Raw genomic sequence first — 19,822 nt, 5'->3', positions numbered from 1 at the left:
TTGACCAGAGAAACACAGAGGCCAGTCTCAAATTTGCTAAAAGACAGGTTGATATTTTGTGGACTGCCTCATGATTGGGATGAGTTGCTGTAATTGGTAAAACCATGATTTATCCTTTCTAATAGAAATGCCTGAATTAAATTCACTTCAGTTTATTTCTTTTGTGCCAGTTCACTAACCTGGCTCTCGCCAGATGGATGTAGTTCTGCCAAACGCCACACAGCGTCAACACATGCGGAGCTCTGCGGAACCAAATCCATCTGGCGAAAGTCAGGTTACCGGTTCACGCCACACGATTTCAAATCATACAGACCGATTCATAGTGAATTGCATACATTTTAATGGATGTTTGCTATCAAACTGTTTGGTGAAGTTCTGTTTACTATTCAAAGTGGGTAAATAGTTTTCTATGCAAGAAACCCAGCAGATTGCATTCTGTCTTTGACTTGCAGCATTTACTGCTCCGAGATGAGCATGTAGCAACAGGGGACAGTTGCTAGCATTGTGTCATTGACTTTGCAGCAATCCCTCCTTACGAGCATGTATGTGGCGACAGTGGAAAGAAAAGTTCATCTTTAACAGGACTGGGGGTTTGAGAACATAGAGCAAGATACACAACAAGAACACAAAAGCACTGGTCCAAGAGTATTTTCTACATGACAGAAAAGTTGAAAGATAATGGCAGTACGAACCTGAAGGACAATCCCTGGCTGTCATGTTGTTACCTTTAACCCAAGTGTGCTTGCTTTACGCTGCAGAACAGTAATCTGAAGCACATTATCAGTCCACCCATGAGTGTTTAAGAAAAAAAGATTTTGGGTTAGCAAGTCAAAATCTAAACTTAAACATGATTGAGATGCTATTGAACGACCAACAGGCCATTCATCCTCAAAACCTTTCAGTGTAGCTGAAATAAAACTATTCTACAAGAAAGAGTGAAGCAAACTCATTATTGACTCAATGTCAGTCATGATAAATGCTTTATGGCAGTTTTTTCCTTAATGATTAAAATCATCATTTGGAAACTGCTTTTTGTATTTACTCAGGTTGTTAAAATGTCTTTCCTTTAAAACGTTTTGGTGATACAAAAGCACAAAAACAAGAACTCAGTAAGGGAGTAAATGTTTTTTTCTGCAGAACTGTATGCGATCTCAAATAGAACCAAACATTCCTGCTGCTTTCTTTTATAGTTTTATTAGTATGATTGTTGTTTGACTTGTATCAAAGTAAAAGCATGTAAAACTGTGTGGTTCTTGGTGTGCTGTTTCTTTAAACTATCAATTGCTAAACATCCCAGCATTCACAGATCCAAGACAGTGATGAATTATTCTCTTTGGTGACTGTACTGCCAGTTGGAAAAGAGGTTGATTGACGATTGACTCCGTTTAAACGGTATTTAGAAGACACCATAAAAAAAAAATCACTTCCATATGCCATCTCATGTAAAAATTGTGAAACATTATTAATTATACTGGGGTCTGAATACAAGCTGCATTGCTTTCTATTGTTTGAATTTTTTATTTATTTTTTATTTTTCACTATCCCTTTCCAAAGCCTTGTTTTCTGCTACAGAGCGCAGATGACTGTGAGAAGATGAGGTTCACTCCCCACATCTGGAAGCATGCTTAATGATCACTGAAAAACAAGATGAACTATTTTCTAAAATGACACAGGGAGTAGACTGCAGCTTAGGTCCCACACTCCCCCCGCAGATTTATTTTTTTTTCTACCCTGCGTCTGTGACAAGCAGTCTGGTCTCAGAGGAGACGTCGCCTGAGATCTTGAAAGTTTCATTTGGCCTTGTTCTAAAGTTATAGCCAACCCTAAATTTACATTCGCCCGCGTGAGAAATTAATGCCTCTATCTAAGGGTGAAAACAAGAGTTTACTGCACAGCCCAACCCGCGCCCCTGTTAAAATACCAAGATGTTGTAAAGTTACATCTGTGATGTGTAACACTTGCATGCTTAATCATGAGAGAATTTGCAATTAAACTCTGCCTTAATTATCCTTAATTACAACTTGCCCAGCTTGCATTCGTATGCAGGGTGGCTATATAACTGCAGCACATCTTTTCCTTTCTTCCTGCTCCGATTAACATAAAAGTTGCTTTTATTATTTTCAAAATCTCAAAAACAGAATGTTTATGTAGCTCCCAGGTACCTTCACTAAAATAAATTAAGTTAGTAGTTGCTTTAAAATATATGGCCAAACTATTGTCTTATAATGACATGGTTACTACACAGAAATAACAATAATGAAAAAAAAAACAGTTCACACATGTAACTGTCTTCACTTTCTCGCTTTCTTTCTTGGGATAATTGATTGGTTTAGACATATGTAATCATAAATATTTAGTGTTCATAGATTTTTTTTTTATCAGAATAAGACAGACTGATTAATTAAAAAATGTCCAGAACATGCAGAACTAATTTATGCATCAATAAGCTAACAATTTATTTTCACTCCAGGCATCTAATAGAAATAACGTTTCCCTGTTCTTTCATGCTTAATATAATGAAACAGCGGACAGGAAGAATTCAATATAAATCTTTTTATTTGTGTCTGCTTCTGGAAGATGTACTATTCTAAATCCAAGTGTGTTTTGTGCATGGAAACACACTAAGCAGAAAACAATCTGTTAGGAGGAATTTAAAGTTGAAACCAGATCATAACACACAATGTATAAAACAAACATAACATTTTTCTCCCCGCCTGGCATGAAAAAGGACAAAACCTTCCCAGATTTACGTCAGTTATGAGCACAAAACCTCTTTCCATTTGCTAAATGCCCGGAGTTATGAGAGGGGGATTTTTGTTTTCACTTTCTTCAAATTTATAAGTTTACAGAGATTTTATTGGTAGAATTGTGTTATAAGACCCATGGCTCAATTAAATTTGGTTATCCATCCACAGACTTCTCACAATAGCTTGTTTGAACAGCTTTTCAGCTCACTCCGCACCTTTTCAAACGTACTGATAGCAGAGCGTTGTGATGGCCGCTCCACAACAATGGCTGTTGTCTTTACGTCACTCATTAACTAATCTGTTGCTATGTTTAATGTCACAGTTTTTTTTAGAAGACAAATCTGTGCCCTAACTTTAACCTCCTGGATGATGTCTTGAGATGTTGCTTAAATATTGCCACATAACAATCTTTCCATGTGATGCCATCTATTTTATGAAGTGTACCATTTCCTCTTGTGGCAAAAGACACAAAACACGATACTCCCTCCCCCGTACTTCGCTGTCACTTTTTATGCTTGCAAGCTGCACCCGTATTCCTCCAGATGGAATAACAGCGACCATTAGGGCAAGACTATAGGAGAAGTCTCCAAAAGTTCATCCCTCGTGGATTAAAAAAACTATTGTTGGGTTTTTTTTTTGTTGTTGTTGCTTTTTTGTTTTTTGACTTCCCATAATGTCCCACAGGGAAGTAGTGTGCTTAAAGTTTTGTTTAAAAAAGACATGAACAGGTGTGTCTTTGTGTACTCAAATACTGTGAACTAACGTATCAGAAGCTCAGAAAGTCAAAATTATTTCTTGGCTTTCTCAAATTGTGTAAGGTCATTATAATCACAGAAAAGCTCTAAGTTAAAAGAATTTAAAAATCTCAAAACAATGCAGTCAAACTGGTATTTAAGGAATAGAAATAATTTTGTTAATGCTAACTGATGAACATCAAAGTGAGAAAAGAAAAAAACAGTTTTTTTTTCCTTACTTTCAGAAAGTATTGTTTTTTTTGCATCACTCTCTCCTTCATACACATTTGAGCAAGTGGGCCAACTAAAAGCACAAACACTTGTGTCCTTGTATTTCTGACTTTTATTTCTGACATTAGAAGGGATACATCAATTCACAACTGTTTCTTTACCTTCTCAGAACCAATCCCTAACCGGGCAACAATTCTTAAAAGTTTAATAGAAACGTGTCCCGATAACAAAAGGCAGGGCTGCTGAGAATATGTGTTTATGCTCATATGCATGTCAAGACCAGAGGCTTTTGAGTGGAAAATTGCAGCGTAATTAGATGAGGACATTTCTGGTGACCAAGCAGAACAATAAACTGAAAACTAAATTGTACTAAAAACGGACAGAAATTCTATCTTACATAATTGTATCCGACTGCACAGTGGGGCAGTGTGTAGCGCTGTTGCCTTGCAGCAAGAAGGTTCTGGGTTCAAGTCCAACCCTGGGTCTTTCTGCATGGAGTTTGCATGTTCTCCCTGCGCATGCGTGGGTTCTCCCCGGGTACACCGGCTTCTGGTCTCTCTAAATTGTTCTTAGGTGTGAGCGTGTGTGTGAATGGTTGTTTGTCCTGTCTGTCTCTGTGTTGCCCTGTGACAGACTGGTGACCTGTCCAGGGTGTACATTGAACTCCTGGAGATAGGCACCGGCACCCCTCATGACCCCATGAGGGATAAAGAGAATAAGAACATTGATGGATAATTGTATCCTGCTACTGTCATGCAGATCAAATTTGAGACCCTAGGCAACAATTATGGATATCAAAGAGAAGTTTGAAAATCTTTTAGATACAAATTAATCATCCATCCAATAATTTTCCAACACGCTTATCCCTATTGGGGTCGTGAGGGGTTCTGGTGTCTATCTCCAGCTGTCAATAGACGAGAGGTGGGGTACACCCTGGACAGGTCGCCAGTCCATCGCAGACAGATTAATAATTTTTTCTGAATTCACAGAAGAAATCCAGGACCATCCTGAGGACGAGAGGTGAGTCTTTTGAGTCCTTTGGAGGGTGGACAGTCAGGTGAGTAATGGTGGATGTTGTAGATGGGTCCTGATGGCACGAACCAGCAAAACGGTCAGAGGAGCAGGGAGGAGTTTAACGGACTGAGTCTTGAGGGGATTTCATTTACAAACTCTGAGAGCGAGGAGCACTAGGAAACCGGTTTCTTGGATAGAAGACAACAAAGAGGTAAGCTTTAAACATAAAGGAATAAAGGTAGTAAAGCTAAGAGGTAGTAAACCTGATTATCACTTGTGGAGCAAAACAATCTGGCATCTGCTTCAGGGAATCTGCTCCCCTTCATCCTCCTCCAGTTGGGCTTCATGAGCTTCAGCTGTGAGGACACACCTGCTGGCCACACCCTGCAATCAGGTAGATACACACCCACATCTTTGTTTGTTCAGTTGGATCAGAGAAGTATGGAAGCAAAACATTTCTCTGTTTAACGTTGACAAAACTAAGGGTGTTATTTTCAACAGTAGGACACGCAGGACACAAGACCATGTCGAAGGCGAAGGTAGAAATGAAGACACTGCCTTAAAAAAAGGAGGACAGAAGTCAAAACCTGTTCGCCACAATGCTGCAGACGCATCTTCCAGAGAATCCTGAGCAGCTGACTCCGTGTTTATCACTGAGGCAGCGCCACAAAAGTGGTCTGCGAAAAGGTCAGGACCTCAGTGAGAATTGTCCTACTTCTGCTGTGTTTATACATTCCCAAGCAGCAGTTTGGCTTTTATAAATATTTTTGCTTTTAGCGTGAACGTTCTGCTTCACTTACTGAGCAAAGTCATCAATTTACTTGACCCTCTTGTGTGCGTTACCTTTTATTGCCTAGGTCGAGCGTTTGACGTCAGAAGATACGTCATGAAGCATCGACTTCTTGGCAACATAGGTGCATAGGTTTTGCTTTTGCATCCTGGCATTCTGCATCTGGAGGTTGGGTTTGCCAATTCAGACAACTGTCGTATGAACAGACTGCTCTCTGGTGCCGCTGGACATGTGCACTTCTGGATGTGTTGCAGTTTCTGTGATAAATGGCAGAATAAGATGGTAAAATAACCTGAGCCTTATTGGAGAAAAGAAAGAAAAAAAACTTGCAGAATGCATAAAATGTCCACCTGAGAGCAAATTGTTTGCTTTAGTGTTTAAAAGGAGGGGCCTCTCGGCTTAATGTTTTGTGCTATCCCCCTTACCCGAATCCTCCATTATCCCTGAACTTTCCTCATCTTATAGAGCTAGGTCTGAACCTCAAGCCTATTTCATGAAACTGTCAATTAAGAAACAACACTATAAACAATACAAGAACCAACCTCTCGTGTTCCGCTATAGCATGCATGTGTCGATCATTTGTTTTTCTTCTGGAAAAAAAAGTGTGGTCTGACCTGAAAAAAATTGCCAAAATAGACTATACAGAAACTACTCCAAACAGAAATACAGCAGTGAATATTTTAAGAGATTCTTGTTTAAAAATGAAGCAAACATCGGTAAACCTGTCAAGAGTCCTAGTTGCTCATATTTGCCTCTAAAGACAAAAACATCGATCTGGGAATAACATCAGACGGACTCATTGATGAACCATTGGCATGGAATGGAAAACCCAGAGGGAAATGCTAACTGCAGCACTCAGTAATGCACTAACCGTCACTACCAGTATGAGCTAACATTTCTATTTAGCCACACACTAAATAAAAGTTTTGGGTAACAGTGGCTATGCAGTATTATACATGGGAGAACAAAAAAAAGAACGAAAAGTAATGAGTCACTAACTGTCAAAAGCACAACTAAACTGTTACTGTAGCTATCTCTTTGTTTTAAACATGTGGCAGCCATGTTGGAACGTTAAGCGAAGGTTGGCGTAAAACCTCAAGTTTTCCCACATGGAGCAAAGCCTTCAGAAGACCCAGTGCGATTTACTGAGGTGGTACTGCTCACAAATTTACTGGATAAGAGGCAGCTACTTTTCAGAAGGGGTGATTAAAAATTGATTAAAATTCCTTAGTACTGAAGGTTTGTGCTCTTTATGGGTTGTACACTAAATGCACTATCACCTAAAGGTCTGAATTTTGAATATGACTTAAACAATTTAATATATTCTTCATTATGTTTAGCTAGGTTTCTATTTTTCCTATATTTTCTGTTTTTCACCTATACAGAAACAGTTTTTAATGCTTAATATGTTGCGGATCTGTCTGTTGTCCCTGGAGAGGAACGGTTTGACCAGCTTACACTACGTGAAAACACTGCTGAACAGTCAGGAAGCTCATGAGTAGGACCGAAGCAAACTGATCAAAACAAGGATGGCAAATGATTTGAAGTTGAATCCATTTGCCGGTGTCATCCTTGCCCGAGGTTTATCCTCAGGCATCCACAGCTCTATCAGCACAGATGAGATCCTCGGTCCAACAGTAAAGACGCAACAACTGCCACTCAAACGCGTAATGCTCCTAACGCTTCTCGGACATGTTCATTTGTTGATTGGGGCTGAAACAATAATGCCCCGTCTTCTCTCATTTGGCATCTTTCATGGCTTCGAGCTTAGAATAGCAGTTGGTATTTCCTTTTTTCAAAATGTGTACACAACTAGAAATTTTAGATATTTGCGACAAGAAACTGTCTTGTAAGGAAAGAAATCTTATCAAGCAAACATAATCAGTGTATGGGAGTGGGTGTGTATGTGTGCATCTATCTGCATGAGTAATTAAGATAAGATAAGATAAGATAGTCTTTATTGATCTCACAATGGAGAAATTCACTCGTCACATCGGCTCATACAAGAAGGTGCAGATTAGGGAAGGTGCATTCAGTTAAATACAGTGAATCTTCATATATACAATGGATCAAAAAGAATACCAAAAAAAAAAAAATACAAAATAAAAAAATAGGAATGGGCATATGATGTCTTATTTACATTGATAGTGGTCTATACATATATATATATATATATATATATATATATATATATATATATATATATATATATATATATATATATATATATATATATATATATATATGCCTACATACATACGGAATGTATGTAATGTATGTCATTACAGAAAAACCTCCACATTTGGAAACCATGTGCAACTCCCATGCATCCCTGATTAAAACAAACGAGGCAAATAATTTGAAGGGTGGTCAGTTTACTACTATCTTCAGGCTGTCCACAACTCAAACCAAATGATTGTACCTGCACATTTTCATTTCTGTAAAATGCCATCATCAGAACAAGGTGAAACAACCTTGATTTTAAGGCTCAATAGAACAGGATGCGACGGAAAATATAATTGAATTAAACACGATTTACAAGTCGGAAGGCTCCCCCCCTTCGAAATGCGGCCAGTGTTATAGTGACACCTAGTGGGGTTTTCATAAAACTACACCTGAACGTTACACGGCCTTGGCTACGTCAACAGTACTACGTGGAAGATGAAGCGTGGGGGTGGAGGGGCTTGGAGGCGATGCTATGTTAAGGGTATTACATTTCAAAATAAGAGCTTTTGATTAAGTTTACAGACCCCATCGTCTTGTTTTGTGACGCATGGCAGCCTCAAATGTAAAAAATAGTTTTCTCCCCCCAACATTTATTTTTCTTTTACACATTTTACAAGAGGCGCCTGCTTGTTCAAACAAACACACAAGCACACCTTTATTTCGAAGGGGTTTCGTTAAAGCCGCTAGCCGTGCTGGATGCAGGGGATTTTCTGTCTGAATTAAATGGCTGCAGATAGCGAATCATGTGAACAAATTGGGATTAACAATGCACGCTCTCGGGGATGAGAAGTTAAAAACGGTGGCGCCTTTCTGTTGAAAAATTCATTCGACGCTCATTTTATTTTATTTTTTCTTTATATCCATCTCCGTTTAACCGCGACTCGTTTCCCTTCTCGGAAGATTTGCCCTTTCGGCACAGTGGTGAGGAACCTGGAGGCTAGCTCGTCGGCGTAGCAGCGGGGCAGCCACATCAGCAGCAGCAGCAGCGCCGCTGCTGCCACGCTCGCGTCGGCCCGAATCTAGCCGCCGTCTCTGCTTCTGCGTGGACCCAAGGAAAGCTCAGGCATGAGCTTTTGCCAAAAGTAGGAGCGCCTCATCGTCTTGTGTCGGTGTCTTGCAGGGATTTCGTCATGGCAGACAGTATCATGAGCAAGGCTGCTACCATGGAGATCCCCATTAACAGCAACGGGGATACAGGGACTCTGACTGAGGATGACAGCCTGGAGCAGGTCAGGCCACTTTTAGCCCACCTCTCTGACTAGTATCAATATTTTAACGCACTATTCCAATTTCAGATGATTTATTTTTTGTTGTTGTTGGCCAGATGTTTAGGCTTTAAAACTGTTGAGGCCAGACGTGTAAAAGGCCCGATGCTGCTGAAATTCTTAATATTCCACTCTTAATAAGGCAGCTGCTTTAAAAAAAAAAAAAAAACATGGACTGGACTGAGTCATGGCTCACTTTGTTATTTTCCCTGCTGCCATCAAGAAGAAATGCTGCTGACTGATTACTCACGTTCGCTCTGCTGCAGCCTGCTCCAAGGGACAAGGTTTATACTGTACACAGGCATGTTAAGAGTCCAGGCCTTTCATGCTCAGATAATTAATAATGCATCACTTCCATTTTTTCTTTTACACCTGTAATCTCACATAAATCATGTGCAATCCAACTGCAAAAAACCTAAATCTCAACTCTAAAATGTATTAAGAAGGTGCTATAACCTGCTTGCAAAGGTGTGCACACCTTTATTCTAAAAAAAAACAAAAAACACTTTGCTGAAAGATGTTTAAATTTAATTGCCCCAGGGCATTCTATCTATCTATCTATCTATCTATCTATCTATCTATCTATCTATCTATCTATCTATCTATCTATCTATCATTATTTTTATTTATTTATTTTTGTTACAATGATGCTTTTGTTGATTTGGACTCACTGTGATGCTGAGAAACAAAACCCCTCATCACCATCAGGGTTCTGGCAGACACCTGAAGGCTTTTGGTCGAAACTGAACTATTCATGATTTCATCCACTTTGACAAGATGTCAACAAAATTAACCCCTGTGCACGATGCTGCCACCCACGTGTTTCTGGACCATGCCTTCATCAAGCCAGTGACATTATACGCCGCTTTTCTTAAAGGAGGCTTTAGCCACAACGTTCCCGTCTCCTGCTGTAGGCCTTTTGCACGTTTTGATTATTTTGATCCTGTGTTACCTCCAAATTATGGCTTTAGCTGTAGAGCGCGATAGTCCCAAAAAGAAAACAAAAAAATCCACAAAGGATAGCTGAGCTTGCTTTCAGGTTTATCAAATTTAGTATAGTTTGTGATTCCGTAAAATCTAAGTTTCAATCCATGCCCACGTATGCAAACTGTTTTTTTTTTCACTTTTTTATTTCTCATAAATCCACATGTTAAGTTTTGAAATGATATATCATGGTCTAAAACACCTGCGATTTCACCGGGTGTGTCTCTGTACGTTTTAGGATTGAGTAAACACAACACAATGTAATCCGGTCATCACTCGGCAGATAGATCTCTGTAAATGTGTAAAAGACTGTGTTTGGCTCAACGTCCATCACACGGTTTCAGTTTACTAATATGATATTTGCCATGTTTCCTACTTGTAAAGCAGCAATTTCAAATTGCACACCTTTGATAGTCCATCCATCCATTTTCCTACACGTCTATCCCTTGTGGGGTCACGAGGGTTGCTGGTGCCTATCTCCAGCAGTCAATGGGTGAGAGGCGGGGTACATCCTGGACAGGTCGGCAGTCTGTCTCATGGCACCCTTCATAGTAATATCAATAATAAAAAAAAATATCAAGAGCAGTTATACTCATACTTATGATTTAGTTTTAGTCAAACAATCTGAAATAGGCTAACTTTGACATGCAAAACTGATTGTTTATGCTTAGTGAAGAAGGAAAAATAAAATAATTCAATTATCTTGTCTTTGTTTATATGGGTGGTTCTGGAATATATTTCAGGCTAATTTCATGTCTTTTGAGCATCCGGAGACGCTAAGCTTAATGAAAAAGCCTGTTTGGAGGAATGTGTGCGTTCTCTCTTAATGCCATCCTTGGTTCGCTGCCATGTTGATGCACACTTAAGCAAACGTGGCTCAGTTGAAAACTAGATTTAAAGCTGGCTGCACTCGTACAGCTCAGATTATGAGGGGGGGGGATTTTGATGACACGATCAAGTTCCTGGACTTCACCTGTCAGAGGTTTTGATGTGGTGGCCGAAAAGCACAAGTTCGACATCAGACAAAGACGGATAAAAACATAGGATGGAGCATGCTTCTAGTCATGTTAAAAAAAAAAATAAAATCTACATTTTTCTTTTCCATCAGTCCTAACAGCCCACTGCCCAGTTTTTTTAAAACTTTAAAAAAATATGTGCTTGTATTTCCGTTTACTGCCCTGACAAACCCTATTTGTGTTCGTTTCTCTCTGCGATGTCACTCCCTTAGGATCTGCAGCAGGTGATGGTGTCCGGACCCAACCTGAACGAAACCAGTATTGTCTCGGGAGGTTACGGAGGACCCGCGGGGGGCATCATTCCCACCAGCTCCATCAAAGGTACCGCTGGCCGATCGTACTCTCCCTCTCTGAACAAAAGACGACAGACTCTTGTTTCTTTAAAAGCTTGCATTTAAAGATGCACCCAATATTAGTTACCATTTCGTTTAAAAAAAAAAAAAAAAGAAAAAAAAGATAACTATATGTACTGTTCCAAGGCAGGGGTGGCTTTTAGGTTGCATACTGTTCCGTCCACCGTCTGCTTTCACTCTCTTGTCAGTTGCAGGCCGCTCTGAGCTTTGCCAGACATCTGTCAAGGTTGTTGATTGCCTTAAAGCCACTGAAGCAGCTCGCTAATGTAATGCACCTTTAGGAAGGCATGAAGGAGCTAGAACGTTTCCTCCTGGTAGATTGTTGTGCCTCTAAGGAACTCCTGACCTGTAGGCTGCTGGTTCATGTCCCAAACGTCATATTTCATAGGGCCTGCAGTTCGCTACAACCCCGAGTATCTGCAGAGAAGACGAGCCCCTGCACCAGGACTAGGTGGCTGTGTATTTTACTGACAACTCTTTTTTTTTTTTTTATTTAACCTTTTATGAGTTGGGATTTATAACCTTCTTCAAGAGTTTGTTTGTACTGCTTGACTAAGAGGCTGGTATGCAACCTTGCCTGTGTCTACTTGACTCTGCATTAGCAAAAGTGAATGTGTTGGCAGCTTCCAGGGTCGGGGATGTACTAACGCGATATTTTACGGTCCTGTCTCTTTAAATGTTGCCGTCGTGTCCAGTTTACCCCTGTGGGCTGTAAAACGAGCTTTGGGGGGGGACTATTTTGTCGTTACTTTGAGCCTTCATTGTAACCCTAAAATGGTGCATTTTCTTATTTTCTCGAACTGGTTTTGTTTTGCATGAGAAACCTGCATTGTGGACTGTCATGTCTTCAAAACCCCAATAACCCCCGTAATCACAACCCCTCCCATCCCCCCCCCACACACACACCTTTTCCTTAAGTTTCTATTGCTTCCTTTAGTTCGATACGTATTTAACCATCAAGATCCTGCGCAGCTTCTTCATTTTCTGTGACCTTTTCTCATTCCTGCTTTTCATCGCCACCATGCTCATTTCAGACATTCGCATGAAATCCAGGGGTGTTAACTTGCCTAACAGTAACGCTTCAGCCAGTCGACTTGCCCATCACACAAACCAGCATCCAGGTATCGCCTACTAGCTCATCGCCATCTCCATTCTGTCCTCACCTATTGTACTGACGCAATAAGTCGTCCCTCTGCAAATTTCAAAATCTAATACCGGAAGTGTATTTCTTTACTCTGCCCTTCTTTTTTTTTTTTGTTGTTTTTAGGGCCGTTGAATCATAACACTAATTCAACCGAAGAAGTATCTCGTGGTGTAGCAGTGGAGAAACTGGACAGTGTGAAGAAATGGGGCATTAATACGTACAAGGTAACTTCAGCTGTGTAGACCTGGGCTTTTTTTTTTTTTTTTAAAGGAGGTTTAATCGAACTTGTTACATATAGATTAATGTTACTTGGCTAACTATGTGGCCAAATAGTTGTACAATTATTTTGAAGCTTTCCTGTAAAATCATTGGTTGTTGGTTAATGTACGTAATGGAGTTTATAATATCAGACCCAGCAGAGCCAAACATGGCTGCGTTATGCTTGTGGGACCTAAGGTAACTAGGAATCAATATGTAAATTAAAGGTACGTGTTCATAAATTAAAACCATATTGAGCAGTAATTCAATTCAAAAAGTGAAATTTCCCTAGATTCATTACTCACAAGTATGCAAATGTTTATTAATTAGTTTGATTATTTTAGTTAACTAATTGAAATTAATGCCTTACAGTTAATGAAAACCTCAAAGTTTCTCAAAAAGTTTTCATATTACATTAGAGTAATAGGAAAAAAATTTTTAACTGATATTTCTGCCAAAAAGGAAACCCGTGTACCGTACGTAAGCACTGTAAGCACTCTATACTCTTTTAGTGATCTTTATACACTCCATCAATGGCAGGGAGGCAATCTGATAAGCATAATTTAAGCCCATCTGGCTTAAATGACTGCCTTCACCTTGTTTGGTTCTGCTGTCTCTCATCTTCCTCATGACGAAATGCCTTGATGTGTATCGGCCAATCAAGCACAGTGATAGCCCGCTCATTTAAGCCGGTATTCGTAGTTTTTTCAGTGTCGGCAGGTTTGAGGTCCACTTGGAAAATGAAATGAGCATCTTCATAAAGCCTGTGGGAGACGGGAGCATGAAGTGCTCTAAGATCCCCGGGCACACGGCTGAATTGACTTTGTACTTGATAAAACACGGTGAACCGACAGCAGCAGATGACATGACGCCTCAAATCATCCTGATTGGACCTCAACAAACATTGTACCTGTCCCATCTTCCTCTGTACTCTGGGACCTTGATTTCTAAATGAAAAGCAAAATTTACTTGCATCCAAAAAGAGCTCTTTAAACTACCGTTTTCCTTTAAAAGTAAAAGTCCCCTGACACTGTTTTTCAGGAGTGGCTCGACACACAGAAGTCAACAGTTGTAGCCCATGTCCTGGTTCTCTGCTCTCGAATACGCTGACTCCAGTGACGACCACAAAAATATATTACTCTGTGTGCATTAAATCTGCACGAGTTTTAACTTTTTTTAAGTTGATTACTGAAAGAAATGCAATTTTCTGCCAAGATTCTAATTACTTGAAATTACCCTCGAGCCTGTTGAGCTGGAACTGTTTTAATGCTCAACCAAACTAGGCAAATAATTAAAATTTGTAATATCCGTGTTGTTTGGAACAGACTTTTGGAAAGACTTCTGAAGGTTTCTCCCGTCCAAAACTTCTTTTGCACAACTCTCTTTGCTGGCTGCGATCTACTTTACTTTATTTTTCGTGCTGTTTTCAGTGCACAAAGCAGTTGTTCTCGGAGAAGTTCGGCCGAGGCTCACGGACGGTGGACTTGGAACTGGAAGCGCAGATCGACGTTTTGAGGGACACGAAGAGCAAGTACGAGAACGTTCTGAGACTGGCGACGGCACTCATCACTCATTTCCAAAGCATGGTGCAAACGCAGCAGGCTCTCGGAGACACCTTCACAGACCTGAGCCAGAAGTCCCCCGAGTTACAGGTACTTTTTTTTGAGCCTACTGAGCCGACAAACTGTCCATGCGGCCCACGGTGTCGCACAGGTGAGCAAAATCTGTGTGTTTCCCCCCCCTCGCAGGACGAATTCGGGTATAATGCAGAGACGCAAAAGCTGCTGTGCAAGAACGGCGAGGCTTTGCTCGGCGCCATCAACTTCTTCGTGTCCAGCGTGAACACCTTGGTCAATAAAACCATGGAGGATACTCTGATGACAATCAGACTGTATGAAAATGCAAGGTAAAAAAAAAAACCCAAAACAAACAAACTCATGACACCTTATTTAAGAGTTTAGTGACATAGGTCAAATATTTGTAAGGCGACGGCTTGGACAAAGCTTGCACTGTTTCTGTTTCAACTTTCACGCGTGCAGACTTGAATTTGACGCCTACCGCTCCGACCTGGAGGAGCTGAGCCTGGGTCCGCGGGATGCAGCCGCTATGGTTCGCATTGAGATGGCTCAGCAGGACTACCATATCCACAGAGAGAAATACGAACGGCTTCGTAGCGACGTCTCCATTAAACTAAAATTTTTGGAGGAAAATAAGGTTTGAGTCACAAATTTATGTGTCTTTGGTCTTGGTTTTTCCCCCCCAGTTAAAACCCCCACAAGTTATCCAACAATCTAATGAATAGTAGCAAATAGCCTAACAGTAAAGTTATTTTTAGGAAGGCAAGTTGGAGAATCTCAGCAGTTAATTACCTTGGGCCACATCAACTTCATTATCAATTAAAAAGAAAATTAGTAACATTTTTAAAAAGCCTTTGTTCCCCCTCAACAACATTCTATTCTTAATCCTTATAAAGTCTTTGTATATAAAGATGATCATTCTTATGTAAGCACGAAGTCATAACGAGCTCGCCATGCTTCAGTGATGACATCACCGTTGGATGTGGTTACTCATACACAGGGGCACAAATGTGACAACACCCATGCTCTGAGGTCACTGATGTTTGATGTGTTGTCTGAGCTGAAACAAGCGCAGAGCTTCAAACCAAGGGGAAGAATAAGGCGCAGCCTCTAAATGTCTTTTGGAAATTAGTTTGCAGTAATAATTCTGAATATTGAAAGTACAACCTACTATAAGACAAAGTGGATTACAGAGGTAAAAACACAGGGACGGACACGAAGACGCTAGAGGCACATAGAAATGATCAGACACGGTACACAGACAAAACTAACATTAGTATGGGTAACAATGTGCAGAATTAAGAGAGATATATAAATCAATTATAGGGGATGAGGAAATTGTGTGGGTGTAACAGGAAGTAACTGATCCCAGTAGACTACAGTTACCATAACTCGCAAAAAGTTGAATTTAACTTTTTTTTTTTTGCATTCTTATCTACATTTTTTTTTTACAAATTCAAATCTGAAAAGTGTGGTGTGCATTTATATTCAGCCTGTATTACTCTAATGTTGCTGAACAGAATCTAGTGCAACCATTGTTTTAGTAGGTCATAAGTAATTATTACCGTATATTTCAGACTACAAGTCCCACTTTCTTTCATAGTTTGACTGATCCTGCGACTTATAGTCAGGTGCGATGTATATCAAATGTATAACATGTTTTTAAATTGTAATTCATTCTGACCAACAAGAACCAAGGAATAAAAATTACCGTCTGTAGCCGCAAGAGGGCGCTCTAGCCTTGTAAAAACTATGTGCTGCTCCTGTACCACTTAAAAATGAATTGAAACATTAACTTATAGACAACAAAGAATGAACGTGTTTTGCACGTTTCGCTGTTTCAGTGGGCATTTGTGTGGTGCAGCTGGAGGGGGAGTCCCAGACAGCGACAGAACCCCGTCATTGGGCTGTCCATGAAGCTAATAACAGCTAGCATTAGCTTATGTTGTCCAGGTGGCTTACAACTTCGCTGATGCATGTTGAAGAGCTTTACTGACCGTTCCATGTTGCTCTCAAACATCCGCGTCGCACTGTTAGCTTAGCACGTAGCACCGTTACGTTCACAGTCGAAACGGGCCGTTCCGCCGACATGCGTTGGCGAGAACCTTGCCGGTAACTTGTTAGTTGGAGTTGCTGGCTTGTTATGCTAATTTACCACATTCAACCTCCCAGATATGTTCAGCTTGTTGTGGATGCAATTGTGTAATTGAATAAGTTTCCTTACCAGAAAATGTCAGTTTTTAGTCTTAGATTTGTGGAATAAATTTCTAAATATATGCGACTTATAGTTGGCTGCGACTTCTAAATGTTGTTTTTTTTTGTTTTCCTCTTTGTTTTTTAACTGATGCAACTTATATTTCGGAGCAACTTATTGTCCGAAAAATACGGACAATAAGTCATAAAATATGTGATTTAATCCTAGGATAAATCCAGCTGTTCTATGAAGGCCTTAGAGGTTTGTTAGAGAACGTTGGTGACCAAACAGCATCCTGAAGACCAAAGAGCTTTAAACATTACACAGAGCACTGTCCCAATCTCTTATATGACGATGGAAAGTGTGTCAAAATCTGGCTGTTCACCTACACTGACAGGTCGGGCAAGGAGCGCATTAATCACAGAAGCAGCCAAGAGGCCTGAGGTAATTCTGGAGGTGCTGTAGAGAATTACAGCTCAACTGGGACGATCCGCTACAGTTATTGGCCCTGCGATTGAAAAGTAGCAACATTGTTGAACGAAAGCCAAGCGACGTCTCCTCCGATGTTTGCCGCTGGCCACGCAGGGGACACGGCAAATATTCGGAAGCCTGTGTTCAGATCAGGTGACACCGAAAAGTTGCAAAGTTGATAGAGAAAGGCCCCCTAAAGACTCGCAGCTGCGACTGCAGTGAAAGGTGTTCTCTGCAAAGCATTAACCCGGGAGCACATACACCCGTAACAATGGTTTTAGGTTTCTACTTCAAACTGTAACTATCCTTTTACTTCACTTAAAATACCTTAAAGTGTGCCTTTGTTATGGGGCACATTGTGAGATTGTTTAAAGAACTTGTTTCTGGGCATGGACATTTTTTTTTAAATATTCATTTTTCCATCTTGTTTGCAGTCAGATAATTTTCCTATTGTTTTTCTTTTTTTCTCTCTCTCTCTCTCTCTTAGGTGAAGGTGATGCACAAGCAGCTGCTTCTCTTCCATAATGCAATCTCAGCTTACTTTGCTGGCAACCAGCAGCAGTTGGAACAAACTCTTATACAGTTCAATGTAAAGCTAAAGCCTCCCGGGTCAGACAAGCCATCCTGGCTGGAGGAGCAGTAATGGGTTCATCTGCTTCTTCACCTTTTCAGTGACACAACTGATGAGTGGTTAGAAGGATATACATTAATTGATTAATGGAGGTCATCGTAGAATCTGTACAACCCTGATATAAACCCTTTGTAATGTTTGTTTTTTTTAGTATAATTTATGGGATAGATGGAAATATTTTTTTTCTTGTTAGGTCACAAAACTCTTGTTTTTTTGTTTGTTTATTTTGCTACCCTATAGTTAGCACAATCATTTACAGACATGTCACTTATTTATGTACAAGATTGTGGTCTAGTATGGAGGCTCCCTTGGGCAGTTTTGCACATTTTGTATTTTATTTTTCTGCCTAAATATACATTTAACATGTTGGTGTATATTAAATATGAGAGGATTCCAAACGTCTTTAACAGTACGTCACTGGGATAGTGTATATAATGCTACCGCATATCATCATAAACGGTATTTATTTTCTGAACCATGTTCTCCTCCTTTTTAATGTAGAATATTTCCCCAAATTGACCTAATGTGTTTCTGCTACCACGTCCTGAAGAGTCGTCTTACAATAATTCTTTATTCAGAATAAATAAAGGATTATGAAAAACAATCCACTAAACGTTGGTTTTCCACAGATGCAGAATGTTGTAATGAGTCCACCACCACTACAGGCTTGTATGCTTTTTATTTTGCCATCCCAAAGTTCACACACAGAAATCTCCTCCTTTAACCTTTAAAAGTCCGTTTTGCCGTACTCCGTATCAGTGGATATGTTGGCTTGTTTATTAATAAATACATAGATCATTACAAACAGTCAAAAAGCTCAAAACCCCAGTGTGAGCCAATTTAATTTGACTGTAGTATTACAGGAGGTGCCAGAGTGACGCTATATACAGGCTGTGAGGCTTATTTTTCAAGTCTCTAACCATAAAACTGAAAGCGGTAAACACTTAATCTCAAATGCACTTTAGTTTAAATAAAAAGGTCAGTGTCCCTTCCAAGACGGAATGTACAGAGCACCTTTTCCATATTTTTTTGTTATTTATTTGCTTGTTTGTAACATGGCAGTGTACAAATACTGAGGGTTCTTCACGGTTGTAGTCGGATGGTTGTGTTTTTTCCTCCTCCTGCGTTTCCAATAAAGTGCTGGATGTTAAAGTTTCACTATACTGTGTCTAAGTATGCTATTGTTGTCACATTCAAAGAATTGTTCAAGACCAAAAGCTTTGGTATATGATGAATATCATAATTAATAGTTAATGAGACTGCTTGCATAAACACAATTGGTCATAATCTACTCTGACTTTATTTTTACGGTAAAATGAGCCATATATATATATGAATGAATGAATGAAATCAGTTGATTGCACTGATCGAACACACTTCTTGAGAAGTTTAAAACGTACAAATAGTCTTTAGGGTCTGATGAGACTCGTACCGAGTATGAAAAGTACGATATCATTCTCTTTTGCGAACAATTTGAATTACTGTATTGTTAAATTAATTAATCGGTGCTGTAATCTTAAACCTTCATTTACAGAGCTGTGCAATCAAACATTAGCGTGTGCAATTAGGCATTACCAGAAACGTGTAACAGACCACAAACTTCTCAGCAGGGGGCGATAGCCCTCACAGCTTTTGGAAAAGAGCTGTTTTAAGTCTTTTAGTTTTTGATTTAATGTTTCCAAAGCTTTTACCTGATGGAAGTGGGTCAAACAGTGCAGTCCAGTTCGACTGGACATGACAAGGTCACTCCAGAACCTTCATTTATTTATTTTCAGTAATTCATGAGAGGCCTTTATGGCACGTTAGAGTGGTCTGTCCTGCTTCACTCAATGGTGCGCGTTAGGTCACAAACTACTGGCAAGACATGGCCCTTCAGAATTTTCTGCTAGAAAATATAATTAGTGGTCATATCAGTCGTCCAGGTCATGAAGCAGCAAAACAGTCCCAGACCATTACCGTACCACCACCATGTTTTACTATCAGTATGAAATTGTTATTTTTTTTAGGCAGAATGCAGATCTAAAATGGTCCACTTTTGTCTTGTCAGTCCTTACAATATTTTCCAAAATATGTTCTCCCATGGATGTCATTTTTGCCCAAACTCTTTCTTGTTGTTAAAGCAGCTTCACAGATAACAGATCTGATGTTTCAGGTTGTTTCGTGACCTGGACAAACCGCCGGTGCGCT

The 19,822-nt window shown here is 39.9% G+C and overlaps 1 protein-coding gene across 5 annotated transcripts; it reads left to right on the top strand.

Moving 5' to 3' along the window:
* Positions 1-8,412: 8,412 nt before the first annotated feature.
* LOC105938009 (arfaptin-2) lies at positions 8,413-18,796 on the top strand. Of its 5 annotated transcripts, XM_036149524.1 has the most exons (10): positions 8,413-8,663; positions 8,863-8,971; positions 11,220-11,328; positions 11,749-11,811; positions 12,395-12,481; positions 12,628-12,728; positions 14,193-14,414; positions 14,511-14,668; positions 14,802-14,976; positions 17,492-18,796. In XM_036149524.1, exons 2-10 carry the CDS (start codon positions 8,873-8,875, stop codon positions 17,645-17,647), a joined length of 1,170 nt encoding a protein of 389 aa, XP_036005417.1. In that variant the 5' UTR covers positions 8,413-8,663; positions 8,863-8,872; the 3' UTR covers positions 17,648-18,796. The 5 variants fall into 5 exon arrangements, with proteins under 5 accessions (XP_036005417.1, XP_036005416.1, XP_036005418.1 ...); XM_036149523.1 differs by having other exon boundaries at positions 8,413-8,971; XM_036149525.1 differs by lacking the exon at positions 11,749-11,811 and having other exon boundaries at positions 8,413-8,971.
* Positions 18,797-19,822: the final 1,026 nt, after the last annotated feature.

Source organism: Fundulus heteroclitus, chromosome 18 (genome assembly GCF_011125445.2).
Source record: "Fundulus heteroclitus isolate FHET01 chromosome 18, MU-UCD_Fhet_4.1, whole genome shotgun sequence".
NCBI lineage: Eukaryota > Metazoa > Chordata > Actinopteri > Cyprinodontiformes > Fundulidae > Fundulus > Fundulus heteroclitus.
This window is presented reverse-complemented; position numbering and strand designations above follow the sequence as displayed.